We start from the raw sequence: 20,693 nt of genomic DNA on the forward strand, positions 1-20,693 counted from the left end.
AAGTCTGATTTCAACAGTGTGAGGGATGAGAGCAACAAAGGAGTACTTTATCAGTGCCAGATTATTTCCTGCAGCAAATGGGAAGAGTCTCTGAAGGTTACTTGGTATTGATATAGTTAAGGTTATACCAGCTCTTATAGTACACTGTACCTTAATATTGGGTCCTTCAAAACATGCCCAGGGGATATAGGTTAAAACTAATTACAAGTAGCATAAACCATTTTTTAATTTGGACTCAGGAGAGATTTTACTTTGAGTTTTTGCCAGAAGTTGGTTTCTACATTAACCCTGTCACAGGCTTCTAATGCCACATAGTGTTTTTTGTCGGGGAATAATTTTACTCATTTTAGTAATGTATGTGACTTTGATTACATCTGTTGGTATCTACTTAAGAGAAGATATGTTGGAAGTTGAAAGTAAAAGTAGTTTCTAATTTCACAACTTTTTTCTTTTCCCTACAGTAGTATTTTTCATACCTCACTCAGCATAGCAGACCTCTTAGATTTAGATCTTGTGTTGTTTTCCTTTAATTACCATGTTTCATTTTAATCACATACATTGTAGAAATGAAGGATGATGTTTCATTAAGTACTAATTAAGTGAGACCCTTATGATAATTAAAATAAAAAATCATAATGGGTCTTTTCTGTGAAGTGTTGCTAAAATTAAAAAAAAAAAATGTCTTTCAGAGTTTTCTGGCCTTGCCTTTTCTCAAAACAATTTAAAATCTAAAGTTATTTGTCTCATTCAGGTATTTGGGGAGGCAGGGGATAAGTAGAAGAATGGGAGAAAAATTTTTTTCTAAGCACCCTTGGGTGACTAACTTTTAACAATACACATAGTTAACTTGAATTTGGAATCTTTGATTTCTCATAAAGGTTTTTCCCTAAGATTTGTGAATGTTGGAAAAAAATGGACATTTGCAGTTTCACTAATAGTCAGGACTGATGCAGAATATTTAGTGGTTTGGAGATTGCTAGAATCTTTATTCCATTGCATGTGCTCACTGGAAAGGGGTGACTTTCCCAAGCAGAGTAAGATATTCTTTAAGTATATAAGTCAGGGGCTTTGGATTTTGATATGATTGTGAAGATGTTCTTGTTGATTATCTTCCTAATATCAGAAAAAAAATCACCAGCCAAAGTAAACAGTATCTTTGGAACTAGCTTGTTTTCTTTGATCAAAACGCATGATTTTCTTCCTCTGTCATCTAAAGCAAATGACTTGGAAAAAGCCACAGAATGGTTGGGTGAGGTTGTTCTGTTCCAGCTGTTTCTAGTAGGATATAACTCCTTTTGGAACAGACTATCTCCCTTTAAGACTTTTCAGAAGAGACTTCCTGAGCCCTGGACATTTCTTTAGTTAAACTGTGTTAAGTACCTAACAGAAAGTCGATATATGTATGTAATGGGATCATTATAATATGATAATATTTCTCCCTTTTAAACTAACATTTTTAGATTCTATTTGTTTGAAGTTTGAAAGTACTCAGTATCTTTTAAGGACTCATTTAGCTCTAGGTTTATGCTTTATAGGAAGATGTTTTAAGTTAATCTTAGATTGATAAATTTCTTCAGCAAATATTGCCCAGAAAGTTACAGACTCTGAATCAGTTTTATATACGTGTATAATTGTGTGCTATGGGAGAGTATTAGAAATGGATTATATTAATGCTGGAATTCTTACTAGTCCTAGCAATGGAAGTTCTCATTTTGAGATTTCCATCTAGATTTTCTACCATATCAACGGTTGTCATAGTAGCAGTCTCAATTGAGAATTGTGATTATATACTTTATCAAATGACTACTTGATGAAAGCTCAATTATTCTAATGTAGTTCAGCCAGAATTCTGAGCCATCATTTTGCTTGGTTAAGGGAATAATTAACAAACCTAAAGAAGAAATTCCTTTCTTTCTTTTGAATTACATAAATTTTTCCTTATTTCACTGACTGTCAAGTGCCATTAGTTATAAGATATGCCATTGTTTTGTGTACACTAAGGAAAAAAATCCTAATAGTTATATTCAGTTGATGCCATCAATTATAAGATACAACCTAATTTCAGAGATGCTAAAATGTATGTGTGTTTGTGGGGAAGTATATAATCAATAGAATATGGCACATATATTTACACATAGCACTTTAGTTGTGTAAAGGTCATAATCATAATATTAAATATAAAGGAAACTTTTAAAATTATTATTTCTGCCAAATATTATATAGTTTCTTTAATCCTTGAAAACCAGAATCAGAAAAGAAATCACATATTTGAGGAAATCTATAAGATCATCTATATTATGTAACAATTTCCAGTTGACTACTTTTTTACTGAAGTATCTTAAACTCTATAAAAGAACTTTTATTCTTTTAAGTAGCGATCTTTAGAATCTCTCATGATAAACTTTAAATATTCCTTTTCAAGATCATTTCACTTAACATATAAAAGAGAATAATTTGGAATTTAGATGAGTTGTTTAGTATTCCAAACAAGATGCAACCTGAGACACAGTATGTTTAAGAGCTGTAATCATGAAATATCTTGTTAAGTGGCATATAGAATTCTAAAAAGAATCATTGTTCCTGCCTCCTGAGAATTGTCCCATTCTAACTTTAGGCATTTTTCTCCCTAAATTTAAGAAGTACAGTTCAGGATTAACTGGAGGTCTGTGTTGTGATAAGAAGATGAATTGGTAAAACTGACCATGAGCCTCATCCTTCTAGACAGCTCTGGGTAGGTATGCCATGCTCAAAGGTTTATATTAGTTATTACTCTTGGCGTTATAGTTCGTACTGGCTCATTGTTGAGAGAGGCCAAATTGAGTTGCTAGCATAGACATTATAGAGTGGCTGGCTAGACAGACTGCTTGAAGCTTCAGGCTTTGTCAGAAGGTAGGTACACCAGGGCATCATTGTGGTTTGAAGTCCACAGTGGCCTAGAATGTGGGTTCCAAGTCCAGCTTTAAAAATAATGCTACAGGATTCAGACATTGAGTGTGGATCTGATCAAAACATAAAACAATGCATCTTGATTATTGACCCTCATTTGCAAAATCAGAGCAAGATTTATAGCCACTCAGGACCCATGTGGCTTACAGATGGGGCAAGAGGTAGGCTTGGAGAGAGAGGTCTTGAGCTATGCAGCCTGGAAGAGTACAAGGATAGGGAGCCATATTTATTTGGGGTTTTGTGTTTTTTGTTGGTTGCATCACAAGTAATGTTAATAGAGATTACCTTTGTAGTGTTTTCCACCTTTATCAAAGTGCTTTTACAAACATATAATTTTGCATTTACTGTAAACATGAGAGGGTGAACTGGATATAATTACCCATTTGGCAGATGAGACTCACAGATCCTAAGTTACTAGCCTTAAGGTCATTTGGCTCTTGCTTTTTTTCACTATATATGCTGCCAATGCTTGATTCCATATTTATTTCCAAATTTAGCAAGCATATAGTTTGTTTTCCAGCAGCTGCTACTATCTTTATGAACTGCCAATATTTTGCCACTTATGTTCTTACCTCCCAAATCAACAAGTATAACTAACTTTTGCTTAGTATTGAAAGAAAAAATAAGGAAAACAAAATACTATTTCATTTTGATTTATCAGATAAAACTACTTTGTTATGTGCAATGAATCGTTTTTTAAAGTGATATTTTTTTTATTCTGCTTTGCCCTGTTTAAACCTCAGCTAACCTCACTGCTGTTACTTTTTAGGTGTCTTATAGTAAACCATGTACAAGTCCAGACAGAGTCCAGAGTTAGAGCAAGTTAAACAAGAGTTGCCAGTATTGTGAGTTGTGGATGTAGAACTTGATGTTAACTGTAAATGATTGGTTTTCTAACTTTCATTTTATGTGGAGAGCCTCTTCTGTTTTTCACTAGGCTTCCTCCTGGCTCTTCCTTCCTGTTACATTCTTTCCTGTTTCTTTCCAGAAAGTGTCTCAGCATTCTTTCCTGTAGTGTGCTCCTGTAGGGCTGTGAATGGTACATGTTCATGATTTTCATCTCTGAACTCTGCACATGTATTTTTCTTATACAGTAGATTAGAAATACAAACAGAACATTGTGTAAGGATATGGACTGATTACTGTGAGTGAAAATCAGAGTGGAATAAACAGAACGTGGCATGCAGTTCCGCCTTCTAGTCCAGGTGTTGCCCCACTACTTAATTGTGGACTTTTCACCAATCTTTACAAATTTCTGATATCCCCTTGCATTATCTGTGAGCCAACAGCTGTGTTACATGATTTCTGGAGTCCCTTTCAATTCCAAATCTCATTCATGTCCCCAATCTGTGTATGTAAAATTGTACTAAAGGTAGGACAGCTTGTAAACCTTCTTTTGGACCTTAAATTCTATTGGTAATTTTGTCATTATTGAGAATTTAATGAAATCGATCATGGTGATTTAACTTTGTGGTGCTTGTAAGCTGAACTGAAACCCCACTATTATTAACTTACAAGTTTTGAGCTTGGTTCCTAATCTTTCCTATTGTATGCACAACATGCAATAATAATCAGCATGGTATGTTTTGGGAATGCTTTCATTAAAGATTGGTGGGTTTCTTGATCAGATATTTACCTCATTAAGGCAGACTCACTGTGTCTCAGAGCAGCTATAAAATCCAGGAAGTGTAAGTGTAAGAACAAGTGATGGAATGCTAGTTGGAAAGACATGTTAGAGTTAAAATTTGACAGTAGGTCTTAGGCTGTTATCCTTTACTGTCCTTCAACCCAGTATGTGATAGGTTTGGGTTATAGACTGAATAGATGGGATTTTCAACTGTTTATATTTAATCAAGGGAGAATAAGTCATAAAATTGTATATTTAAATCAATACTAGAGTTTTCACGAGATTTTATTGTTTTAGGTGTCATGGATTACTCAAAAGGATAGATGAAAGCTATCATTACTCTTTCCAGAAAAATAAATGCACATTGCCAATTTTACCTGCAGGTTGAAAGGTTTCATGGATACCTCATTGTGGGTGGAGCCTTACTTTTCCATCTGGTATTCTTGGTCCAAATTCTTGATAGAAAAAAACTCTGGTTGGTAAACTCTTTGGTGATGCCCCTCAAAATACTCTAGATCAATGTTTATTAAACTGTGATCATGAGAACAATTGAATGGGTCCAGATTAAAACAAAACAAAAGAATAAAGTAGAAAATATCAGAGTAAATTTTGTTTTGTTCATTCTTTTGATTTGTATGCATCTATGTGTTTGTATTTATACTGTCAGAATATAAAATGTACTTCTTACTATGGATTGAGTGTACAGTTGGAGAAACTCATCTATTAGATGAGAAACACTCTTTTATTGTAAATGAACCTCTTCACTTTATAACTGGAAACTGAGGCCCTTAAAGGCTGAATGATTTGTTTAAATCCCTGCTGTCCCTGTGTTACTTCAAGTGGTCCAGCTAGGATTGAACCATATTACTTTGTTACTAATTTTACCCCGCTGCATTGCTAATTTTTTGAAACAGAATTGTGAAGTAGATTATTTTAAAAAGATAGTTCATCTGCTTCACACTTGGCATTTTTGAATCCTTTGTTTTTCCCACTAAAATAATTTCTGTCATTATCCTTTAAAATAATCTGATCTTAAACTTCTTTTCCATAGGATTAGCAGATATCCTAAGCCCTCTCAGTTGGCTGTCTGCACCCCTATTCCTAAAATGTTGACATTTAACCAGAAGAACTTTCAGAACAAGATATGAAGGGCTAATTTTTATTTCAAAATCAAATTAAAATGGTTTGAGTTGTTTTGTTCATTCACTTGAGAGCTGAAATGTTGGTGTGGGATTTTTGGGAAGGCACTATAATGTCCTTAGTTTCTCTGTGAGTTATTTCCTCAAACTTGAATTCCATACCATTTATAAATGTGAAGGGTCTTGTTAAAATGCAGATTGTGATGCAGAATCTGGCTGAGATTGTGGGTTTCAGTAAACACTCCTGAGAGATACTACTTTGGATCTTGGGACTACACTTTTAGTAGCAAGAACTTGTATTACCCGACTTATTACTGTGGCAAGAAAAGATAGCTGTCTGATCATTTTTCTGTTGTCTTGATTTTATTTCTTTTAAATATTTATTTTTTAGTTATAGGTGGACACAATACCTTTATTTTATTTTTATGTGGTGCTGAGGATCAAACCCAGTGCCTCACGCATGCTAGCCACAACCCCAGCCCCCGTTGTCTTGATTTTAAACAGCTGTTCTCATCTGTCCCAACATTCACCTGAGTGAAAATTAATGATACCCCTCTTTGCAGCACTTTTCTAGGTGATTCAGACTTAGCACTACTTCATTTAACTGGGATTTTCAAGCCTTTCTACAAAATTTAATTTTCCACATAACTTGAATATTTAATTTCAGAAAGATCATTTTCTAAATGTTATAGAATTTTCTTTCTTAAAAGTATTTGCATATACTCTTTTTTTTCTTCAACTTAGTGTTGCAAAAGCCATATTTTTTTAGAGGCTCTCTTTGTGGTGAATATTGAGCTATATGCAAAATGAATAAGAATTACAAAGCCTTCCATGTTGCTGTTGTATGTTTTTCTGTTGTTTTTTTTTTTTTTACATTTTTTTTATTGGTTGTTTACAACATTACAAAGCTCTTGACATATCATATTTCATACATTAGATTGAAGTGGGTTATGAACTCCCAATTTTACCCCAAATGCAGATTGCAGAATCACGTCGGTTACACATCCACAATTTTACATAATGCCCTATTAGTAAGTGTTGTATTCTGCTACCTTTCCTATCCCCTACTATCCCCCCTCCCCTTCCCTCACATCTTCTCTCTCTACCCCATCTACTGTAATTCATTTCTCTCCTTGTTTATTTTCCCATTCCCCTCACAACCTCTTATATGTAATTTTGTATAGCAATGAGGGTCTCCATTTCTATTTTGTCTCATTCATCTGCTAGTTAATGATGTCTCCTCAAAGTGGCTGGTGTCTCTTTCCATCCTGATTACTTCTGACCTGAAAAGCCAGATACTAGATTTGTGAGATGAATTTCTGTAAGAAGGGCCTTCCCAGGGTGGGGCCTTGCTGAGGAGGGATATGATCCAAGTTCAGTAGCAGTGGAGAATTGAAATCCTTTGGTTTTTAACCATATTCTGAGTAGATACCTAAATTGGAGCCTACTTGTTTCTTCATGCCTTTTTTCAGGTGCTTTTTTAAACTCCTTTCCAGATCCCGTTGTCTTTGTTCATTAAAATGTATTTGAAGGTCATTTGTATGTATAGATGTATGATATATTAGCCCTGTGGTTGATAATACAATAATTGCAATAAATTAGCAGCACTCAGGGTCCATATAAAATTGGGATGGGTAACCTTATGCTAAAGATTGTGACTCTCTTTACACAGTTGTGTTCTGCAGTGTCTTTGAAATAGTTTTTAGAATAATAGTAATGACAGAAAGGAGGATATTGTTTGGTTTAATTTAGTGATTTAGTATTCTGGGAGTTTAAAAATTGTTGGAATTATCTTTATTAGATTACTAATTATAATATTAACACTAATAGTTCTCATATGCTAAGCTCTCATTTTGTTGGTCATTACTTACATAAAATGCAACAATCAGGGCTGTGGTTGAGAAGGGTACATTAGATTGTGGGGGGCAGCAAGTGGCTGCTGTGCTTCCCACAAATGAGAATAATCCAAATAGATAGGGGTGAGATTAAATATCTTCATTAGTCCCTCTTTACAAATAAATATGCATATGAAGACTCTACAGCAGGTGTTTCTGGTTTTGTTTTTTACTAGAAATTGTTGGAGGATTCATATTTTTGAAAACCATATAGTAGTTTATATTCTGATCCAAAGCAGAGAGAACCTGTTTGCATTTTAACTAGGTAGCATCAGACATTTATCATCTTAAATAGCCTTACTATTGGCTCTGTGTTAGAAATTGTAGATTATATTCTTTAAAATTATAACAAGATTAAATGTGGAAATAACAGTTAAGTTGGAATTTTGAGATCCAGAACAGAGCACCATCTGACATATTTTTAGTGAATTACAGCCTTTAAACACTGATTACCAGATTTATCTCATTTGAATGTTATTTTTACATCTAGAAATTGTCTTAGGCTTCAGTGTAGCTCAGCCTACTGGTATAATCTTATCTTAATTAATAATGTTTTGTGACCTGGGAGTCCTGTTAAAGACCATTAGACAGGAGCTAGAGAACACTGGAAGGTAAAATGAACACATGGCCTTAGTTCTCTTCTTTTATACTGGAATATAACTTGCATTTAAAGACACTGAAAAATGAAAAGCAAAAACAACCTCCTTCCTCTTTCAGATGTAATAAATATGTTTAATATGGTTTTGCTATTGTTAATCCTTTTAAACTTACAGACTATAGAGGATTTTGTCTAAAATATTTGAAATTAAATGCTGCTGTAAAAAATATTTTTACCAGAAATCTAGAAATAGCTGTCTCTCCTATGCTTTGTTAATTTGATCTGCTTGTTTAGCTGAAAAAATAAAAATGTATATTCTAACTAAAGAGAAATTTGTGGGCATAAACTCCTTTCTTCCTATGTTCAAATATATTTCATACATTGTTTATCTTATTTAAATGTACAGTAGACAGAGAATACAACTGCTGTTCCTTTAATATCAGAACTATGCACGTTACAATAGGTGTCACTGGTTTGCTTGGTCCAATCATGATTGGTGACTTCAGCTATTGGCTCCGAGCACTGGCTGTCTGACTCCATCTGCAGGGCTGTAATACCTACTCTCCTCCGATCCATTCACCACACAACTTCAGCTGGCTGAACAGACTCCCTCGGCTCCAGCACATCTTGCTAACCTAATTCAGAAAACAAGTGCTACAGCTCTGTGCCTCTCGTCTTTGCTCAGTGTAGCGTTTTCAGGTGATCTAGGAAACGGTTGTTTTTATGAGCAAGTAAGAGAAACAGGAATCATGATGGGGATGTATTTAACAGACCCAGTACTGGATAAAACTTAAAGCCAGTTTCTATTCAACATAGTGAAAAGGTCACCTTGCCTGGCTGAGAAAAGAAGCAAAATATCAGCTTGTTGGTTTCTGTTAACATCTTGGCTCCGGCCAGCCTGTTTTCCTTGATGTTTGAACCAGTTTGGGATATCTAGCTGTAAAGAGAAACATACTGTACTCATGGTAGATGACAAGGAAAAGAACATGAAATGTCTCACCTTCTTCTTGATGCTTCCAGAGACGGTAAAGAACAGGTCCAAGAAAAGCTCAAAGAAAGCAAATAACAGCAGCGGCACTAGCAGTAGCAGCAGCAAGTTGCCCCCAGTTTGTTATGAAATAATTACCTTGAAGACTAAAAAGAAGAAGAAGATGGCTGCTGATATATTTCCCCGGAAAAAACCAGCCAACTCCAGCAGCACCACTGTCCAGCAGTACCACCAACAGAATCTCAGCAACAACAACCTGATCCCGGCCCCCAACTGGCAGGGTCTCTATCCCACCATTAGAGAAAGGTAAGTACTGAGCCAGCACATGTACTTTAAAAGTTTTCCTGTGTTGAAGTTTGTGCTTTTGAACAACCTGTAATGTATTTTAACACAAATCTGTGTTTCCTCTTTTCCCAGAAGCTTTATTGGTAATGGAAAACTGCCTTGTATCTTTTCCAAAACAGTACAGCTGTTTTCCTCTTAGACAAAAATGTTTTTGCAAGCTGTAATATTTAAGTGACAGGGTTATATTCTATAGGCCATGAAAAATAGAAACCTTTAATTTGTCCTTAGCCTTGTGAAAAGTTTGTATAACTTAAAAAAAAAAAAAAACTTTTGCTACTTCCTGTGTGTTTGCAATAACTACAAACACAGTTGTTTAGTTTCAATCTTTATTTTTTAAATTTTGCTATGAAGTTACTAAACTGTTGCTTAGCTTGTGAGTCTTTTATGGGTTTTTTTATGTTGGAGAAAGGGATTAAGAATGCTGGCTGCTGTGAATTAATGAATTGCCTCTGTTTATAGAAATGCGGTGATGTTCAATAATGATTTGATGGCAGATGTACATTTTGTGGTTGGGCCACCAGGTGGGACTCAGCGGTTGCCAGGACACAAAGTAAGCAACAGCTGCATTACCGGTTTTGTCCTGAGATTTACAAAAAGGGACCCTCTCAGTCAGCCTGGAACTTGGTGTGGGCAGCTTGCCAATGGCAGGCAGTGCATGTTTCCCCCAGTTACAGAGAAAGCATACCCTATCCAAAGGGCTTTGACCACGCTTAATTTTTTCATTGTTTCCTACTATACTGCTTTATATCTCTCACAGAAACATACCCTCTTAACTCTCCAGCCCTGGGAAGTTGTTGTGACAGGTTAGGAAAGTCATGTATTGACCCCTTTCCTAGAAATAGTGAGATAAGCTTTTATTGTATTTATGTTGCAATGAGGGGACCCCTGCGTTAATCTCTGAAAGCTTTGAAATAATTAGCATAGAGGCTATTTTGTATGAACATCTTATATTTCCCTGCCAAATACCCTGTATCTTGGTTTTTTCAAAGGAACAGGTTTAGGTACTCTATGCCTACTAAACCTGATTGCTTAGAGTTGTTTTTCTGGATTGATTTGCTGAAAACACTTTCAATTTAGTGCATGAAATAAGATTTCCCTTTCTCCACAGTATGTCTTAGCTGTTGGGAGCTCTGTGTTCCATGCGATGTTTTACGGAGAACTTGCCGAGGACAAAGATGAAATCCGTATACCAGATGTCGAACCTGCTGCTTTTCTCGCCATGCTGAAGTAAGCATTATTTCTATGTTTGGAAAGAGTTTGTTTATGCTATATTTGTACCCTGCTGGCTTCAAAGTTAAATATAAGTTCTGCATAACAAAAAAAGGAGACTCTGATGAAGAAAGAGGGTGCTGCTTATCCTGTACGTTTTTGGAGAAAACTGCTGTTCATCTTTAATTGGAAAGCATGTGGAATGAAAGCATGTGGATTTATCCACACCTTGGCACAGGATGTGGGGGCAAGTGGCATGTTTAGCAATTTGGTTCTTAATGGCTTGTAATTAAAGAAAAATAACTTTCAGGTGTAGGCATTGTTTAATAGCACATGTTCTATCTGAAATCAGTATGTGTGAAGAAGTCTTCAAAGAAATACATTTTTATTTCACAATTCCAGAAATTATATACCTTATTTAAACACTACAATTTGGAAGACTTCTAAGTTTTCTGAGTTGTTATCTCCTAACAGCAAATGTAGAATTCGTTGTCTGTTGACTTAGTCCGATCTTTTTGCACAAATACGGTACACTTACTCTTCTATAAAATTGGACACTTTCTCCAGAATAAGAAGCATTTGCATTTGATATTAGAGGAGAAATTTTTGGAAGTTATAAATCGTTTTCTATGATTTCATGTAGATGTATACAGAAAAACTTCAATTGGTAATCTAGAAATACAAAAGTATATGTAATATTAATTTACATTAGCTTTATATCTAGTGGGTCTTTTGTAGCTTCCAGTATATGTCAAGCAGATACACAAATCATCTTCTGTACTATGTACCAGTGCTAGACAATGTGTGATAGTCTACCCTGTTATTAAAATTTAGTGTTATTCTAAATATTATTTATATGCTTTCTCTTAATCTGCATTCATTTCTAGGACACTAAAGATTGAGTTCAAGGTCATCTGCTGCTCTAGGGATTTCATTTCACTGAAATAAAATTATTGTCAAAAAAAATCATTCAGTGGGTCAACAAGTTGGACAATGTTCCCATTAATGGTTAAAATGTTGCTATGTATTATTACTGTCTGCTGAAAAATTATAGTTCTAGAGCTTAAACGTATTTTTTATTCATATTAAAATTCTGAAATCTAATTGCTGTTGACTAGGACTTTCACAGTGGAATATAGGGAAATGAAAGGCAAGTAAGCATGTGAAGCACCAAAACCTAAACTAATCCACCAGTTTTAATCTTTGTGGTCTTTTAGAGAAGTACGTGCAGAAATCAGTTTTACCTCTAAGGGTCCTCTCACCCACCCTCCATCAGAGGAAGGCAACTCAGTGTCTCTGACAGTATTATCTCTTGCAGAGCAGGATACAGCAATACTTCAGCATTTTGGGCTTCACTACAGCCAAGTAGTTTGTTGAGTTGTTCTAGACATATGCATAATTAGGAAGCAGTAAGATGGCCAAGAGCTATATCTCACCTAACTCATTTGATTCAGCATTGGTCAAGTGTCTTTTCTCATAGTTGTATCACCTAGACCATGTATTAATATAGCTTTTTAAAGTTGTACACACAGTCCACATAAAGTGGTAGGAATCAGAGATGCTGTAAGATGCCTTTGGCTGCCATGCCATAGTTGTGATACTGATGACCAGATTTCCTTCCTTGTACATTGTGGGTGAGAAGCCAGTATTCCAGGAGAAGAGATTGTCAAGGGGATGACTGTGCCCTTGACAATTATAGGGTAAGAGTTACAAACCTACTCACCATGTTCCAGGATCCTTCCCAAAGTCCTGGCTCTTGGTCAAAGCAGAACTGAGCTGCAAGTGTATTGTCAAATGGCATCTGGCTTAGCCTATAAGAGAGGAGAAGGGCTTCCTAGGAGCAAAAGGGCAGGTTTCATTTGTGATCGTGGACATTTTTCTCTTTGCATGCTTGAATTTCTCTACTTTTTCACAGAAGGTATTGCTGATTTTTTGAGTTACGTGTCTTTTACTAAGATGAAATAAAATAAATACAGGAAGACTTCAGATAAAATACCTAGCACTTTAGCTAGAAAAAGTTAAAGGTAAATGTTATTATTTCTATTTTTTTTTATGTTAACCATAACCATCTACCAGAAGCAGATAATTTCTACTTTCACATTCCATTTTGAGAAACTATCACTATCCTCTAAAATACCACAAAGTGTGGTTTATTGACATAGAAACTCTACATTTAAGTTTTCCCATTTTGTCTTTTAATTAATACATATGGAAAAAAATGTATTCTTTAATTCTGAAGGTGAAAAGAATATATGTGGGAGGAATTTAGAAGTTTTGAATTAAACAAATAAACTGGCACAGAGCCTGCTGTGTTCTAAGTAACCTGGAGGGTAGAATTGAAGTCCATATTTGATTATTTGTGAACTTGGATCTATTTGAAAAATATTTAGTATCAGTTTTTTTTTTTTTTTAATCTTTAGGAGAAATCCAAAAACATCAAGATAGGGTTAATGCTGAAATTATAGTAGTAAAGGCATTTTGTTTTTATCTAAATATAACATATGTAATATAATTTTGCTATTTTTTCTGATGTTGAGTCAAGTTTGAATAGTTACAGTATCTTCTATTTTGTTGAGAAGACACTATATATAGCATGTGAAACATAGGCCAGAATGGTAATACTAAGTTAATGCCTTTCATGATACAAACTTACTACTGAGCTGAGATAGTAATAACTTATAAATATAATTCAGATATTTCTTTAAGCATGTTTATAATAAGTGTCACATAAGATGATGTTCTTGGAACAAATGTGAAAATAGTTGCTTCTTGCTGAGTATGCTCATTTTGTGAAAATTCCATTTATATATTGTATGTTTTCTTTCAGATATATCTATTGTGATGAAATTGACTTGGCTGCTGACACAGTGTTGGCTACACTGTATGCTGCCAAAAAGTACATTGTCCCTCACCTTGCCAGAGCCTGTGTTAATTTCCTGGAGACAAGCCTGAGCGCCAAGAATGCCTGTGTGCTCCTCTCCCAGAGCTGTCTGTTTGAGGAGCCTGATCTGACCCAGCGTTGCTGGGAGGTAATCGATGCGCAGGCTGAGTTAGCTCTCAAGTCTGAGGGATTCTGTGATATCGACTTCCAGACACTAGAAAGTATCCTCCGCAGGGAAACTCTGAATGCCAAAGAAATCGTGGTTTTTGAGGCAGCTCTCAACTGGGCTGAAGTAGAATGCCAGCGACAAGATCTAGCCTTGAGCATTGAAAATAAACGTAAGGTCCTAGGAAAGGCACTGTACTTGATCCGCATACCCACAATGGCCCTTGATGACTTTGCAAATGGTGCTGCCCAGTCCGGAGTATTAACTCTCAATGAGACCAATGACATCTTCCTCTGGTACACTGCGGCCAAAAAGCCAGAGTTGCAGTTTGTGAGTAAAGCCCGCAAGGGCCTTGTCCCCCAGCGCTGTCACCGTTTCCAATCTTGTGCCTATAGGAGCAACCAGTGGCGCTATCGGGGTCGCTGTGACAGCATCCAATTTGCTGTTGATAAAAGAGTGTTTATTGCAGGCTTTGGGCTGTATGGCTCCAGCTGTGGTTCTGCAGAATACAGTGCCAAGATTGAACTCAAGCGGCAGGGTGTTGTCCTGGGGCAGAACTTGAGCAAGTACTTCTCAGATGGATCCAGCAATACCTTCCCTGTGTGGTTTGAGTATCCTGTGCAGATCGAGCCGGACACCTTCTACACAGCCAGTGTGATACTGGATGGCAATGAACTCAGCTACTTTGGACAAGAAGGCATGACGGAAGTTCAGTGTGGCAAAGTGACTGTCCAGTTTCAATGCTCCTCAGATAGCACAAATGGCACTGGGGTACAGGGAGGGCAGATCCCTGAACTTATATTCTATGCTTAAAGCTTCACTTCCCCAAGCAGTGTGAGCTCGGGTGCACATCTGGCCCCTCCTTGCTTGATGCTTAGCTCATCTGCAGATATGTGATCAGTGCAGGTAATTTGTTATGAATGAAGCGGTAGGCAGTTTCTAATTTCTTTTACCCTTTTTAATTATGTACAGGCTAAAATGCAGCATTCCGCTTTTAACTATATGCTTAAAAGAGCCAAGTTCTTACTAAGGCTTTGTGGTTTTCAGAGTTGCGTCTATACACCTGGGGAGATTATGCTCTCTCAGATGCCCCACCGACCTCCCAGTTTCATGTCTCTAAAGAAAATTTTGGATCACCTCAAATTTCCTTTTGGATTTTATTTGATGAATGGAAATAGTCTAAAATAACAACAATCAAGAGTTATTTTTAAACAAAGCCCACCCCCCAAAAAAACCAGATAAACCTCAGTGTACAATTTTGAGAGAAATTTTACTTTATAATAAGTAATAATTTAGAATGTAGAAAGTATTCATGTTTGGCTCTTACATTTTTTTCTTTTAAAGTTGTTGCTTCTCGCTTTGCTTTTTTAATCCTAAACCAATAAGATTATTATACATTAACTCAAAATGGCAGTGTAAAATAAGAAACTAAGGAATTAAGTCGTGTTTTATAGGCAAAGGAGACTTAAATTCTTTTAAGAAGACAAGGTAACACAATATGAACACTTCTTTTTGGAAGTAATGAAATTATAAAAGTTTATTGTCAATAGAAAAAAATTGCAGGCCTGCTAATTTACAGTAAAGGTTTTAAAAGAGAACCTAAAAAATCCCATACTACAAATACTTTAATTGATACTGCGTTTGAAAAAGGCACTCTTTTCTTGCCACATAGCTTTGGGTCCCTATCATTTGCTTGTTTTTATAAATCGTACTGTATAGAATTCCTGATCCCTTTTCCCCCATTTAAAAGAGGACCAAACATTTCTTTAGAGGAATGGAGTAACAACTGGTTTTGTAGCACTACATTGTTAATGTCATAAAATACTTTTATTTGTTGTTGTTTTTTTTTAATCTGAAATATACTTTATCTAATCTTTGACCATATGCTATTTTATTTGTTGATTATAGTTGTGTTCTCATTCTGGACTGCTAGAATCTGGCCTCTGGCCATCTTAAAGTGCCAATATATGCCTGCAGGGTTTTCAAAAATTGGTTGGAGTAACAGAGTTTGTTGTCCCTGAATTCACTGCATCAGCAGCACATCTGGCTCTCTTATTTGTCTATGGCTAATGTAAGCAAAGGAGGAAAAGCTCATTAAAAAATTCTCCTTCAGTGATGGCTTTTGTTGGTTTGGTGCCTGTGACCCTGGCAGTGCCCAGTGTGATCACTGCCAGTTGAAGAATCCATGTGTTTTTGGGCAGCTTTTCTGCTCAGTGTGATCCTGAGATGGCTTCTCCGCCACCTAGAGTGTGGTCCCTTGGCCGCCTCCTTCTCCTGCTCTGCAAGCCTGAAACTGGCTTGTCTGGGGCCAGGAGTTAGTCCTGGGGTGTGTGTGTGCTTGTGAGCCCGGGAGCCCATGCGCATGCAAGTGCGATTGCCCACTCAGGAATTCCCTCCTCCCTGCCTGGTTAGTGAGAGGTGGGACACAATGGTCCCCCTGCTGTCCCCAGCCAGGCCCAATGAGTGACTGCCCTTGCTTATTCACTGTGCTTCTGGGCTGCTTTTTTTTCTCTGTAGATGTGGGCCTGTCGCCTTTGGCGAGTGTCCCTGATGGAGGAGAACACTGGATTATGGGAACTGTTTTAATCACTTTTGCCATTTACCTACGTCTGTTAGCATAGCTGACTGAAAGTTGTTACTGGTGACTATAGATGAATACTGCCAGAACAGCCTTCTAGAATTATCTAACAGTTATTTCTTATTATGGACATGACAGGTTATAGTTTTGGCAAAACATTAATGAAATAAAGATAAATTTTCACTTAAAAATACTTGTGCAAGGGATTCTATTCTAAAATTATGGTTAAACATTTCAGTAACTCATAACTATCAAGCAAAATGGTAAAACTGGTTAGAAGGCACTTGACGTGAAGCCAGAGGAGAAGAAATGTTACTCGGCACTAATTTCATAGTTGAGAGGGTGAGTGTGATGGACCACCTGAGAGTGGGGTCATTCCTTCACTGCTCTGTCAGCACTCCTGTTACATGAGTTGCCCTCTGCACAGCTAGGCTGCCGAAAGCCACATGAGATCCTGTACGCTGGGTATAGAAGAACTTAATTTTCTGTCAATTAAGAGAAGAAAAATAAAAAGGAAAAAAAAAAAAAAACACTTTCACCATCTGATTGGCCTGTGGATAAAATTTGAAAATTGTATTTAGAATAAAAATTATATATTTTAGACCAAGTCTCCTTTCTGCATTTCAACAAAATGGAATGAAAGCTAATGTACTTGCTTTGTTTTCTTTGGTAATTTTGAATTTTGTAGCTTTTAAAATTAGAAACCATTGTTCTGACAAGGCAGGCAACTCTAGTGTATAAACACAACTTTATTAAACAGAGTACGCTGTAGATGCTTTTCCCAATGTATCTGGCAGTTTTTGTCATTGTTCATACTGGGGATAAAGGGTAACTAGGCTAGCAGTTCTAATGTAACATTCTTTAAGCATATCTTAAAATAGTATTTAAGTAAATGGTCTAATTTCTACATAATTATTGCACTGAACTGTCTTTTTTTTTTTTAAGGTGTTTAATAAGCTCAGCTAACTCAAGACACTGTAGCAACTTATGCATCAGTGCTTGACTTTAGCAGCTTACAACATTATTTATGAAGGAAAAATCTATAAATATGAAGTACCTCATGTTGAATGTTATTGTACTGTATTTTTAATGTAACAGTGCAGATCTTGTTAGACACATGAATGTGTATACTCATGTTAAATGCAAATAAAATAAAACTGGTTCATAGATTTGTTTTCTTAGCATTTTGTCACTTCCTTGAAATAGTAAAAGTTTCATTCTGGCACTTTTTGGTGCCACTATATTTTACAGAAATTATTTTGTAGGAGCATTTATTTGCTAAGTATTCAGATATCTTTGATCCCTAAGGAAGTAAAAATTTTGAGGCAAAAGCATAGGAGAACAATGGATATGTTAATCAATTGCATTGTTCAAAGCCTGACTGTTAAGTTAATGAGAGGGAGTTGAATGGATGCATTTATATTCCTGTTATGGAATTTGTGGTTGGCTGGCATTCTGAAGCTATAGTTGATCAAATGTCTGGATCTCCCTGTACTAACCAGGGTATTGTACTCAATGGCATCTGGCTTCCGATGTGATCCAGTGCTGCTGCTTCTCTCAGTGTGAAATAGCTTAAGTCTAGGAATAAAAAAAAAATTTTTTTAAAAGATAAAGTGACATACAAGAAATTTGAATATACTTATATACTCAATTAGTTTTTCATTCTATTCACACACACACACACACACAACACACCCATATTCATTCGTAATTGTCTACATACACCTTGTTTTTCTCTGCCACTTTCTGATGCTTTTCTGATAGAATTTATTGTGAAATCCCTATATAGTTAACCACTTCATCTTCTTGGGTTTCAGTTTCTACAGCATACATTTATTCAAAAGATTTTTGGAATTATTCCAAAGAAGAAGGGAATTCCCCATTCTCATCAGCTTAATCATAGTTACAACCTGAATTGCAAAGATCTTTAATCCAGAAAAGTCTTAGCCATTATCTCTTTTCTGTTGCTGTTTAAACTTAATCCATATGTTTGTTTTCATTATCCCAAGACAGTTGGGAATGATCCTCCTCCATTGTTGGGGCTCAAGATCAACAAGTCAACTGAAATTATACTTTCTTCCCAGTTGACTGTTTGACTTGCCTGGGAAAATCAGGAACTTAACACTTGGGAGAAAACAGAGAAGGTGGAAAGTATTTCTGAGGAACTAAATGGTACAGAATTTAGGAGCCAAAGCAAGCAGGTGGTCCTGAAAAATCTGTCAGAGCAAGGTTTTGAGTCCTTTGAGGTGCTTCCATAGAAGATGGGCATGCTTTTTGAGTTTCTAATTTGTACATTTCAACATTCTTTTCAGAGTCCTTTATGTTTATTGATGAACTACTTCCCTTGCTCTACAAGTCTTTTGTAGTCAAGAAACAGAAATACTGGACAATTTTTTTAAAAGTTGAGTTTACTCTTTAGTTACTTATTTCTGTTGTTCATGATTTCCATAATTAATGTTAGCACTGTCGAAGTTTCTCAACCAAGATGTTGCCAGGTAGGCAAGATGGAAATAACTGTGAAGAGATGAATCTCTGAAGAGATGAATCAACTACCATTGATTATATGTCAAGTTATGTAAGACACCAGCAGCTACAAATTAGTCTTTAAAGAATGGGTACATTTTCCCAGCATGGGTATCTCCCCTTGGTAGCCTTTTCTAAACTTCTTTGGGGAGTGGAATGTGATGTGCAGGATATAATTCCTATTTATGCAGGCTCTGAATGCCTTATAATGATTTTTTTTCTATTTGCCTGCCTTTCTCTCAGATTATCTATCTATCTATCTATCTATCTATCTATCTATCTATCTATCTCTATCCCTATCTCCCCCTTCCCCCAAAGCCTTATGCATAGGAGGCAAGGCAAGCACTGGACCAACTGAGCTATATCCCCAGTCCTTTCTATTTGCCGTTCTACCTGAATGTCCAGTGGACATATTTTTACTAGTAGATGCTAATCTATACTCTGTCATTTAAAGTCTCTAACCTCAAAATGGTTAAAAACAATTTGCTCTTTGCTTTGTCAAATCTTTACTTTTAAACAGGTCTGTATATAGGACATAGCTACATAGTTAAAAGTCAGCAGTTAAATGTGTGTTATATATTTCTCTGCAAGCTGCTGGTAGTAACCAGAGCAGGTATGTTAAAAGTTACCATTAGGATGATGTTGTTTTCCACTTGATGTGACAACAGTCCAGAATATTGCTTCAAAAATTATGATATACTTTTTATTACTTTGGTTGGACAGTTTTATATTTAAGAGTTTATCTCGTTTACATCATTTGTTTTATCAGTTGTTTTAAAGGAGTGAAATCATATTTAGAAAAGTGATTTTTTTTAAAGTCACATCAGTGGCCTTATTAATTTTAACATGAAGGTCTGGAATATATCTGAGCAACATGTAGCATGAACACTGATGAGAGGAACTAAAAAGGTCTGAGATAATATTTTGATACATAGCATTCTTGGGGTTTTCCAATTTTCATTTTCCTTCCTAAACTACTATGTGCAAAAAGTAGTATAAAGAAAGATATTGATTATTTAAGGTAGCTCACATAATCTTTTAAAACTTGAAGCAGAGGGCACCACCTTCTGCTATACTGTAGAATAGATGAAAATGTACTTTAGAGACATTCTGTGCATACTATGGAATTCTTGTTTTTGTGTTTGTCTTGAACAGCAATAACTTCACTTTATTTTAGTATCCCTTATTATAATGTTGGCACAATACACTGATCCTTAACCAGTTCAAAATTAAAAATTGTCATAGATCTCAACTCTTAAAGGCAAATTCCAATTCTAAGAATATGTGTAGGTGCTAGTGGACCAAAGAATATTTATAGTGTTTCCTGCATAATTTAGCTTCGAAGAAGAGAAAGATTTAATGAATCATTTAGAGGATTAACTCACCATTCATTCATTCATTGATCTTTTATTGATCCTTTTCCTCATCCCAGACAGTCAAAGGTGCTGACCAGGGAGTCAGAAACCAATAAGATGTGGCAGTGTGTGTGATGGTGGCAAGTTCAGTGCATTGCTGCTGTACTGATAGCACACAGAAAAATCAAAAGACCAGACCCCAACCTAGAAATTCTAGTTTGTTAGGTCTTCAGTGGGGTCTGAGAAATTGCTCCCTGTGATGTTACTATGAAGTTCACATGGAGTATCTCTGAGCTGAAGAGTTTTTAGAGGAGGGGATTTTGTAGGTACAAATCAGTAGTGATAAGGTACAGGATAAGAATGCTTGTGTCTGTATGCACGTGATTGAGAAAGGGCAAGGAGGAAGAAGAAATGATGTGTGAGCTGGGCTTTGAAGGCTATCT

At 36.0% G+C, this 20,693-nt stretch overlaps 1 protein-coding gene across 3 annotated transcripts in view; it reads left to right on the top strand.

Annotated features, from left to right (window-relative positions):
• The window catches only part of BTBD3 (BTB domain containing 3), a 43,019-nt gene extending 25,492 nt beyond the window's left edge, over positions 1-17,527 (top strand). For 2 of the 3 annotated variants that reach the window (XM_081289117.1, XM_081289118.1), the window contains exons 2-5: positions 9,226-9,499; positions 9,998-10,088; positions 10,647-10,765; positions 13,575-17,527. In XM_081289117.1, coding sequence (XP_081145243.1) covers positions 9,357-9,499; positions 9,998-10,088; positions 10,647-10,765; positions 13,575-14,607 — 1,386 coding nt within the window. In that variant the 5' untranslated portion in view covers positions 9,226-9,356 and the 3' untranslated portion in view covers positions 14,608-17,527. Of the gene's footprint in view, positions 1-8,668; positions 9,500-9,997; positions 10,089-10,646; positions 10,766-13,574 lie in introns of all 3 variants that reach the window. The other variant, XM_081289116.1, reaches the window with a different exon arrangement.
• Positions 17,528-20,693: the final 3,166 nt, after the last annotated feature.

This window comes from Spermophilus citellus (assembly GCF_964194105.1).
Source record: "Spermophilus citellus genome assembly, chromosome: 4".
Taxonomy (NCBI): Eukaryota; Metazoa; Chordata; class Mammalia; order Rodentia; family Sciuridae; genus Spermophilus; species Spermophilus citellus.